The 11,109-nt window shown below is 40.9% G+C and overlaps 1 protein-coding gene across 1 annotated transcript in view; it reads right to left on the bottom strand.

Moving 5' to 3' along the window:
* Positions 1-3,191: 3,191 nt before the first annotated feature.
* LOC109938355 (secretin receptor-like) overlaps positions 3,192-11,109 on the bottom strand; it is a 64,832-nt gene continuing 56,914 nt past the window's right edge. The window contains exons 11-13 of the mRNA XM_048599008.1: positions 4,062-4,200; positions 3,715-3,756; positions 3,192-3,593 (exon numbers count right to left, since the gene is read on the bottom strand). Coding sequence (XP_048454965.1) covers positions 3,426-3,593; positions 3,715-3,756; positions 4,062-4,200 — 349 coding nt within the window. The 3' untranslated portion in view covers positions 3,192-3,425. The remainder of the gene's footprint in view (positions 3,594-3,714; positions 3,757-4,061; positions 4,201-11,109) is intronic.

Below are 11,109 nucleotides of genomic sequence, written 5' to 3'. Positions count from 1 at the left end.
GCCTGGTGTCGTGTGATTTCTGACATACAAGAAGGGTGGTAGAGTTGAACGAGGATATTACAGACCGGGTGAGTTTCACGTCAGTGGTAGGGAAAATATTAGAGAAAATTCTGAAGAAGCAAATTAATACCCACTTAGAAAGGCATGGATTACTTAGGGATAATCAGCATGGCTTTGGCAGAAGGAGGTCATGTCTAACAAATTAGTTAGAATTTTTTTGGAAATGTGAGCAAGTAGGTGGATGAGGGAAATTCAGTTGATGTAGTTTATATGGATTTTAGCAAAGCTTTTGACAAGGTCCCACATGGGAGACTGATTGAGAAGGTTAAAGCACATGGAATTGAGGGCAACCTGGCAAGATAGATCATAAACTGGCTTAGTTATAGCACACAAAGGGTTGTGGTAGAAGGCTGTTCGAGTGGGAGGCCAGTGTCCATCAGTGTGCCGCAAGGATCAGTATTGTGGCCCTTATTGTTTTTTATATACGTAAATAATTTAGATGAAAATGTGGGGGGAATATTAAGCAAATTTGCAGGCAACACCAAGATTGGTAGAGCAGTTAATAGCGAAGCAGATGGTTGTAAGGTTACAAGAAGATGTAGATGGGTTGGTAAGATGTGCAGACCAGTGGCAAATGGTATTTAACCCTGATAAGTGCGAGGTAATGCACTTTGGAAGAAGAACCAAGATAAGGGAGTATTTAATGAAAGGCAGGATACTGGATAGTTTTGAGGAACAGAGGGATCTTGGGGTAATTATTCACAGATCCCTGAAGTCAGCAGGGCATATGAATAGGATGAATAAGAAGGCATATAGGATACTTTATGCCATGGCTGATGAAAGTATAAGAGCAAGGAGGTAATGCTGGAGTTCTACAAAGTGTTGCTCAGAGCACAGTTGGAGTACTGGATGATGTTCTGGTCACGTCACTACAGGAAGCATGTGACAGCACTGGAGGAGGTACAGAGGATGTTCACTAGGATATTGCCTTGGATGGAGAAATGGAGCTATAAGGAGAGACTAAATAGGCTTGGATTGTTTTCTTTACAGTAGAGAAGACTGAGGTGGGGGGTACATGATTGAGGTGTTTAAGCTCATGGTGGGTATGGACATGGTGAATAGAGACCTGCTGTTCCCCTTGGTTGAGGGGTCAATCATGAGCGGGCATAGTTTTAGGGTCGGGGCAGGAGCAGGAGATTCAGAGGGATTTTGGGGAAAAAGTCTTATTCATTCAACGGGTGGTGGGAATCTGGAATGCACTGGCTGGGAAGGTAGTGGAGGCTGGAAACCTTACAACCTTTGAAAATTATTTGGATGATCACTTCAAATATCGTAACATTCAAAGATATGGGACAAGTGCAGGAAATTGGGATTGGCACACTTTTATTGGTAGTTGTGTTGGTGCAGATTTGATGGGTCAAAGGGCCTTTTGTCCGCTGTATGAATCTATGAATTTGAGTGTGGTACATACCCTGGTGTACTGGAGAAGATCATTGACCTTTTTGTGGCATTGCTAGCCATCCTCCACACCGTGGATACGGCACTGACCTGAGTGGCGAACACAGATCAGCTTGCCAGTATGGTCTACCAGTTCTCTGGGAAAAGGCTACCCTTTCTCTGCACCATCTTTCCAACAGCAATGTCTAGGTCCATGTCAGAAAATCACAGCACCATCGGCCCCTTTTCCAACATGTTCAGAATCTGTTCATCGTTGGGCAGGGTAGCTTCGGAATCCCATTGCACATATGGGTGCAAGCAACCTTTCAAAATAAGTCAAAAAAGTTCCAAAAAACTCCACATATGACACTTAGCCAAAAAAATGTTGAATTTAGCCCATAATAATTTGTCACCATTCTATAATTAACTGATTTATACAACATGTTGATGTAATTATGATGACGAACATTGTACATCATTGGAACATAAGAACAGCTATACGCCAGTCAGCTGATGTCATTAAGTTGCAAGATGCGAATATAAAAGCTCCCCATTACCCACAAGAAACCCTAATGCATCAGAAAAATGTGCAGAATCTTTGAGTTGCAAGGTCAAGTGATATGTCCTCCATTGGACCCCAAATGCATTTGGATTAAGTAAACTAAATAAGTTAAATAGATATAATAACCAAAACAAAATGTATTGCTAATGAAAGAACTTGTCTCGTCTTGATTATTATTGACACATTATAGAATAATTGCAGTAAAATAAGATCCAATTTTTCCTTTGATATTATGACTGTTAACACTAAATTAGCTTCTCGTGAAAATAATATTTGAAGCTGAAACGCTTCTGTAAACTTAATTCTTCATCCTTATTAAGGAAACTCAATTTGGCAGCCTGCTATGAAACATTAGCCTCTGTCTACATGGAGTTTGGTAATGATGCTCCATTTAACAGAATCACTAGGCTGCAACTTTAATGCATTATACCTCCCAGCTTTCCAAATCTCAGTTCATAGAATACCTACAGTGTAGAAACAGGCCATTCAACAACAAGTCCACACCACCCTTCCAAAGGTCATCCCACCCAGACCCAGACCCATGTAACCCTGCATTTCCCATCTCTAATCCACCAAATTTACACACCCCTGGACACTACAAGCAATTTCAGATGGCCGATCCACCTAACCTACACATTTTTGGACTGTGGGAGGAAACCGGAGCACCTGGAGGAAACCCATGCAGACACAGGAGAAAGTGTAAACTCCACACAGTCACCTGTGGGTGGAATTGAAGCTGGGTCCTTGGTGCTGTGAGGCAGCAGTGCTAACCATTGAGCCACCACGCTGAAGGGCAACACAACTTGGTTTCCTACTGTAATAGTTTACAGGGTCTACTTCTTTGCAATGATTGTTGAAAGATTCCTTTGAGCTGAAAGGCTTTGGCTGTCCATCTCAGCTGGTTGCGGAAGTGTTACAATGTTTTAAAACAATGAGATTAACACTCAGACACTATAATCACTTAGTTATTTGTAAGAATTTCCACTTTCCTATGCATGTAACAACGCATAACTTAGACATTTCAAGAATTATTTGGGAGACTGATTTGCAATCACAATACACAAAAAAGCTCCTTGAGAATTATCTTGCTCACTCAAAGCTAATTCATGGAATAAGTTTAAGTTCATTTAAATACCAAAGCACTTGTAACAAAGCTACACATAAACCTCATAAATGTACATAATACCAGTAATCTGGTTGTTCCTTGGTAAGAGCACACTGCAAACACTAGCTTAGCAGAGAGGACAACATGAAAACAAGTTGTACTTCTCGGTGGAATTGGCCAGTTAATAACCTCTAGCCTATCCATGGCAGCAGAATCTTTATAAATTTGTTCACATAAATAGATTTTTTTCCCCATATTCTTTTGGAAAAGCATTTGAAGCATAATATTTCATGTGATCTTTTAAAGAACATCTGATGCTTCTTAAGCAAATTCCCGTTTATCCATGGTACTGCACCTCGTCAACAGTGATACTTGGATTGCACCAGTCACCGCACTGGCAATTATGGAAGTTTTTTGGTTGCGTAAATTAACAGCGAAGTATTTCTTTAACCTCCATCGTCTCCACTTTCTCTTGATTTCAGAACGAACCTGAGTGGAGAATAATCATGTTTTATTGATAGCAAAGTAAAACAATGTTTACTAATGTTAAGGAAAAGTTCTTTTGACTATGTGTGACATTTAAAACAGCGCTAATCAGTAAAAGACTTACTTCACCATTAAGGAAACAGTAGAGTAATGCAACAGCAAATCCCTGTAGGTTAAAAAGCACCTCATTAATGGTGGAAAGAACATATTTACATTGATATAATATTCTTATCAGGATCCTATCATTCTCCGAAAAATAACTTTAATTTGAAGTCACAGAATGTTACTGAACATATACAGAGTAAATTTTCTAGTATGCCAATGGCAGAAAATCACAGTTGCTCTTAATGAATATTGGAAACCATCAACATGTTACACAGATCATTATTCACATCAAGTTCTTGTAAAACTACAATCTTGTTAGGGATACGTTCGCTGATTGATAATTTTAACCTTTAGTCAAATAAATACCTGAAACGAAGCAAGACCAAGCTCAAAGCCTACTCGCACGTACACTGCAAGGTTGTTTTCAATATCCGGAAGAAATGCAAAAACAATATGGTGGATTCCGAACAATGGGATTAAGAAGAGAGTGGACTTTGCAAGCCTCCTAGAAATAACAAATACAACATACAGAACTCATTAAAATACATTTGGTCCTTACATTCTTGGTGAATTGTTACTCCCAGGTGCAAAGCTTGGCAAAATTGACAGGCTCAGTCCCCAATATCCATCTTCCCCACCCCTCACCCTCTTGGATCTTGTTTGCCTTTAACAGCTGGGCCTTGTGTTCTGGAAAGCCTGAAACAGACAATAAAGGGACAGCTAGCAGGAATTGGACAGACCAATGCCATTGGCCCTGCAGGCTGTCTGCCAACAGCAAAGTATGTCCCAGACAGCTAGAGCAGGAATATGTAATGTGAGAAGTCTACGGCATAAAAGTTTCAAAATGTCATTATGGAATTCAGGGCACACTCCAGTTTTTGTTGGCCCACATACAAATGTTTCTATATTCTCAGGGTCACCTCACCTTTTTTGCAAAGCAGCACTAAAAGGCAAGACCATGTTGGGCACATTACTCAGCTGGCCATTAAATTGCCACCTGGATCCTTGGTACATCCTAGGAACCTGGTTAACATTCAACAGTGACACTTCACTAAGCCAGGTACAAACCTTGACAACCTATAAATGCTAATTTAGCAAGGAGTTAAATGGGTGGGTAGAGTTAAATTATTAATTAATTGACTGGATAGATATGAAGGGGGTTCAGGTAGGAGAGATGTGACAAAGCAGCTGTAAGACTGAAAATGTGAATAAACTCTATATACAAAGAAAAGTGTCTTGGTTTCTGTTTTATCAATTAGCATAGATCTGGGTTTAACTGTAGAAAAGTCCTGTTTAAGATAATGGAAATCATAGAATCATACAATATAGAAGAGACCTTTCGGCCCGTAATGTCTGTACCGCCAAAGCTACACTTAATCCATACTCGTCCCACTTTCCTGCACTATGCCCATAACCTTGAATTTTATGATATTTCAAGTCCTCATCCAAGTACTTTTTAAAGATTGTGAGGTTACCCACCTCAACTACCTTCCCAGGGAGTATATTCCAGACGTCCACGACCCTCAGTGAAAATCAAATTCTTCAAATCTTCTTTAAACCTCCTGGCTTTCACCCAAAAATTGTGACCCCTTATTACTGATCCTTTGACTAAGGAGAACAGCCACTTTCTATTCATCCTGTCCAGGCCCCGCATAAACTTATACACCTCTGTCAGGTCTTTCCTCAACCTTCTCTGCTCCAAAGAAAATAACCTGAGATTATTCGGTGCCTCTTCATCGCTAGATTGCTCCATCTGAGGCAACATCCTAGTGAATCCCCTCTGCAAGTAAAAATATGGGTAGAAATGGGGCAATAAATCTTTGTATAGGTATCTTAATTGCTGGATGGTAAGGTTAAAATTTTTTTGTGTTTGTTCTGAAATTTAGGTCATATTTCATTTTTAGAGTTACCTTATACACTTAGACATGAATCTTGACTGTAGTTTTAAGAATTGCCTTTAATTGAAATGGTATTCACGTCCCTGTTTTTCCTTATGTAGTAGACTACAATTTATACGCATGTGTTGACAGTAATGCTAATTGGGAATGCTACAGAGAATAGGTTACTTTTGCTTAAGAGATAGTAGGAACTGCCGATGCTGGAGTCTGAGAAAACAAGGTGTGGAGCTGGAGGAACACAGCAGGCCAGGCAACATCAGAGGACGAGGAAAGCTGACGTTTTGGGCCTGGACCCTTCTTCAGAAATGGGGGAGGGGAAGGGGGCTCTGAAATAAATAAATGCAAGACTTACTTTATAAAAGGTGTGACTTTATTTTATGCCACTGGATATTTCTACTCTGACCTTATTAATATTCCCTTATCCGAAACATGATTATAATAATAGATTGTTAATATAGAGCTATAGTTAACCTGATCAGCACTAGAAGGATTAAATCATGTTACTTTGGAGTAAAGAAGGCAGCCAGATAGTCCACCAATTCTTTGTAGACTTAAAAATCTGATATGCACTGGTCCCATTTCCCTATTCTATCTACATCCACATGATATTTTTTTTTAAATTTTCAAATATTTATCCATTTGCCTTTTAAAAGTTAGGTTGATTTTGCTTCCATCATGTCTTTTTGTAGGAGGTTTCGATTCCCACCAATCCCCTGCAGGAAAAAAAAATCTTCCTAACTTCACTCAACATTCCTGTGATGATTATCTTAAATTTATGTTCTTTTAGTTCCAATTGATCAGTGGAAATAGTGTCTGATGTCCTGTTCTTACAAACATACACATGTATGATTTAATCTTGTATGATTAAGATTTCTGTATTCTAATACATTGCTTCTGTATTTGTATGTAATTAGAAGCAATGTAAGTTGAAAGTTTTCAATTTCATAATGCTTTAGAATTTAATATGTCAAGTTTCAATTTATCTCACCAAGCAATTTAGCTTCTGCTGGAAACACAGGATGTGATTCATGTCAATACTTCTTTTTTAACCATTTGTGAAATGAAATGGCCAAGAGAGTATTAAAATAAAGAAGTGGGTCAATAACATAATTAATCATTTTTAATGGGAATGGATGGTGTAGTGGTATTGTTGTTGGTCCAGCAATCCAGAGACACAGATAATGCTCTGGGGACATGGGTTCAAATGGTCACCATGAAACCATTGTTTAATGTTATAAAAACCCATCTGGTTCACTGATGTCCTTTATGGAAGGAAATCTGCTGTCCTTAACTGGTGTTGCCTCCATGTGATTCCTCACCCACAGCAATATAATTCACTCTCAACAGCCCTCTGAAGTGGCCTAAACTACCAAAATTTCCCAAAGAAGCTGGATGGGTCACTAGGCATCAATCGAGAAACAACAACAAACTCAGCCCTGTTGACCCTGCAAAGTCTTTTTGACTAATATCTGGGGGCAGTGACAAAATTAGGAGAGCTGTCTCACGGACTAGTCAAATAACAGCCCAACATTGTTTGTAAGGTCTATGAGTATGATTACATCTCAGACAACACCACGCCATGTCTATGTAACCCCTGCCCAGCACAGATTCAAGAGTTGGTAGCACAGTTGTGTACTGTCATGTGGGAGTTGCTCTGAGAGTCCTCAAAATTGACGCCAACCCCATGAAATCTCAGGGAATCAGGTCAAACATAAATAAGGAAACCTCCTACTGATTACCACATATTGCCTCCTCTCAACTGATGAATCAGTTCACTTCTAAATTGAACACCACATGTAGAAAGCACTGAGAATGGCAAGGGTGAAGAACGTACCCTGAGTGTGAGACTCCAATGCCTAACCACTAAGAATGGCTCAGTAGCACCACTGCTGAACAAGATGGTCAAGTCCTAAAAGATAGAACCGCAAAATTGGGTCTGCACAATGTGGTAAGGAAAATAACAAAAGGAAAAAAATATATAGTTGACCTTGTCTTTAATCTGCCTGCTGCAGATGCATCTGTCCATGACAGTATCAGTAAGAGTGATCACTGCACAATCTTTATGGAGACAAAGTTCCCAATTCCAGAATGAGGATACCTTCCATCGTGCTGTGTGGCATGACCACCATGCTAAATGGGATAGATTTCAAACAGATCCAGCAACTCAAGACTGGGCATTCATGAGGCATTGTGGATTAACAGTAGCAGAATTGTACTCACACACAATCTGCAACTTCATGGCCCCATATATTCCCCACTCTACCATCATCATCAAGCCAGGGGATCAACCCCTGGTTCAATGAAGAGTACAGCAGGCTGTGCAAGGAGTTGCATCAGGCATACATAAAAATTAGATGTCAGCCTGGTGAAAAAGCAAAACAGGACAACTTATGTGCCAAAAAGCATAAACATTAAGTAATAAACATAGCTAAGTGATTCTGCAACCAACAGATCACATCTAAGCTCTGAGTCCTGCACATCCGGTCATAAATGGTCGTAGACTGTTAAACAACTCACCGGAAGAGAAGGCTTCACAAGTATCCCCATCTTCAAAGTTAGGGGAGTCCAGGACATCAGTGCAAAAGATGATGCTGTATTTACAACCAACTTCATTTGATTTGATTTGATTTATTGTCATCACATGTACCTAGGTACAGTGAAAAGTTTTGTTTTGTGTGCAGTACAGGCAGATAGGAACAAATAAACATAGAAGATAGGAGCAGGAGGAGGCCATCCAGCCCTTCGAGACTGCTCCTCCATTCTTCACGATCATGGCAGATCATCCAACTGAATAGCCTAATCCTGCTTTCTCCCCATAATCTTTGATCCCATTTACCCCAAGTGCTATATCTAGTCACCTCTTGAATACATTCAATGTTTTGGCATCAACTACTTCCTGTGGTAATGAATTCCACAGGCTCACCACTCTTTGAGTGAAGAAATATCTCCTCATCTCCGTTCTAAGGTGTCTACACTGAATCCTCATACTGTGACCCCTGGTTCTGGACACACCCACTAATGGGAACATCCTCCCTGCATCTACTCTGTCCAGTCCTGTTAGAATTTTATAAATCTCTAAGAGATCCCCCTCATTCGTCTGAACTCTAGTGAAAACAATCCCAACCTAGTCAATCTCTCCTCATACATAAGTCCCGCCATCCCCGGAATCAGCCTGGTAACCCTTCCCTGTACTCCCTCAAAAGCCAGAGCATCCTTCCTCAGAAAGGGAGACGAAAATTATCATACCATACAAAGTGCATTAGGGCAATAGAACAGAGCAAATAATACAATGTTACGGCTGCAGAGAAGGTACACAAAGAGCAAGATCGACACTAAAGTTAAAATTTGAGAGGTTTGTTCAGAAGTCTAATAACAGCGGGGATGATGCTGTGCTTGAGTCTGTTGTTAGAGAAGTATAAACTCGTGTATCTTCTGCCCAACAGAAGAAGTGAGAACAGGTTATAACCAGAGTAGTTGGAGGTGGGGGGTGATGGTGTGGTGAGGTGAGTGGTCTTTGATTATGTTGGGCTGCCTTCCCGAGGCAGCGAGAAGAATAGATGGAGTCCATGGACGGAAGGCTGGCTTGTGTGATGGTCTGGGCTGTGTTCAAAAGTCTGTAGTTTCTTACAGTCATAGGCAGACCAGTTGCTGGACCAAGTTGTGATGTATCCAAATGGAATGCTTTTTGTGGTACATCTTTCAAAAATGGTAAGAGTCTTTTCAGACATGTTGAATTTCCTTAGCTTTCTGAGGAAATAGAGGTGTTGTTGTGCTTTCTTGACCGCAGCATCAAGGTGGGTGGACAAGGACGGATGGTTGGTGAACATCAATCCTAGGGACTTGACACTCTCAACCATCACCACCTCAGCACCATTAATGTAGACAGGGGCATGCCCTCCACCTTGCTTCCTGAAGTCAATGACCAGCTCTTTTGATTTGCTGACAATGAGGCAGAGATTGAGGTTTTGTTCATCATGGCTAGTGACTTTAATCAGATCAAACTCAAGAGTGTGCTACCAAAATATTATCAACATGTCTCCTGTCCCACCAGGAGTCTGAACATCCTTGAACGCTGCTACACAACCATCAAAGATGCCTATCGCATCTTTGCATTTTGGAAAATCGGAACAATGCTGTGCTCCTCCTCCCAGCTTACAAGCAGAAATTGAAGCGTGAGGACCCAGTACAGAAAGTAATACTGTGCAGATCTGAGCCATTGGAAGAGCTTCAATGGGACTTCTTGGAATTGGTGGACTGGTCCATATTCAGGAACTCAGCAGTAAACCTAAATGAGTATGCCACTACCATTAAAGACTTCATTAGCAAGTTTGTAGAAGACTGCATGCCTAAGAAGTTAATCCAAATGTTTCCCAACTGGAAACAATAGATGAACCGGGAGATCCATTGCCTACTGAAGTCCAGGTGTGAGGCGTTCAAGTAAGATGACCCTGATCTTTATAGGAAATCCAGATACAACCTCCATAAGGCCATTAGTGATGCCAAGAGGCAATACTGGGCTAAGCTCGAGAGCCAAACTGTCCACATGTTCTCCTACCGTTTGTGGCAAAACTTACAGGATATAATGGGCTACAAAGCAAAGCAGAACAGAATAACAGACAAAAATACATCTCTCTCTGATGTGTTCAATGCATTTTACGCTTGTTTTGAACTGAATGTCAGTGAAACAGTGTAATCTACCCCAACAGCCTCGGTTGCACCAGTTCCCTCAGTCATCGCTGCAGATGTCAGATTGGCCTTTTCGCGAGTGAACCCATGGGAAGTAACTGGTGTAGATGGAGTTCCTGGCCATGCAGCCAGAGGGAATATTCACAAACATCTTTAACCTCTCCTTACTACAATCTAAAGTCCCCACCTGCTTCAAGAAGACCACCGTCGTCCCGGTGCCAAAGAAAACTGATGCAGAGTGCATCAATGACTACTGCCCTGTGACTCTGACATCCGTAATAATGAAATGCCTTGAGAAGGTAGTCATGGCTTACATCAACTCTAATCTCTGAGCTTACCTCAATCCCTTGCAATTTGTCTACTGTCGCAATAGGTGCATGGCAGATGCCATTTCTTTGGCCCTACACTCATCCCTGGAACATCTGAATAACAAAATACCTACATCAGGCTGCTACTTATTGACTACAGCTCCACCTTTAACGGTATCATTCAAAACAAACTGATCTCCAAACTCTGAAGCCTAGGTCTCTGCTCTGTCCTCTGCACCTGGATCCTCAACATTCTCACCCACAGACTGCAATCAGTGAGAATAGGTGAGAACACCTCCTCCACAATAATCCTTAAAAGGCACCCTGCAAGGCTGCATACTCAACCCCTTACTATACTGGCTATACACTCATGACTGTGTGGCCAAATTCCATCCTAACTCAATCTACAAGTTCACCGATGACACCACCGTTGTAGGCCAGATCTCAAACAATGACGAGACAGAATACAGGAAAGAATACAGTGCTTGATGGCATGGTGTAACCATATTAATGTTGAATTTT

This window comes from Rhincodon typus, chromosome 7 (genome assembly GCF_021869965.1).
Source record: "Rhincodon typus isolate 14 chromosome 7, sRhiTyp1.1, whole genome shotgun sequence".
In the NCBI taxonomy this organism is placed as follows: domain Eukaryota; kingdom Metazoa; phylum Chordata; class Chondrichthyes; order Orectolobiformes; family Rhincodontidae; genus Rhincodon; species Rhincodon typus.
The sequence above is the reverse complement of the archived record's forward strand: the minus strand, read 5'-3'. Positions and strand labels throughout refer to the sequence as shown.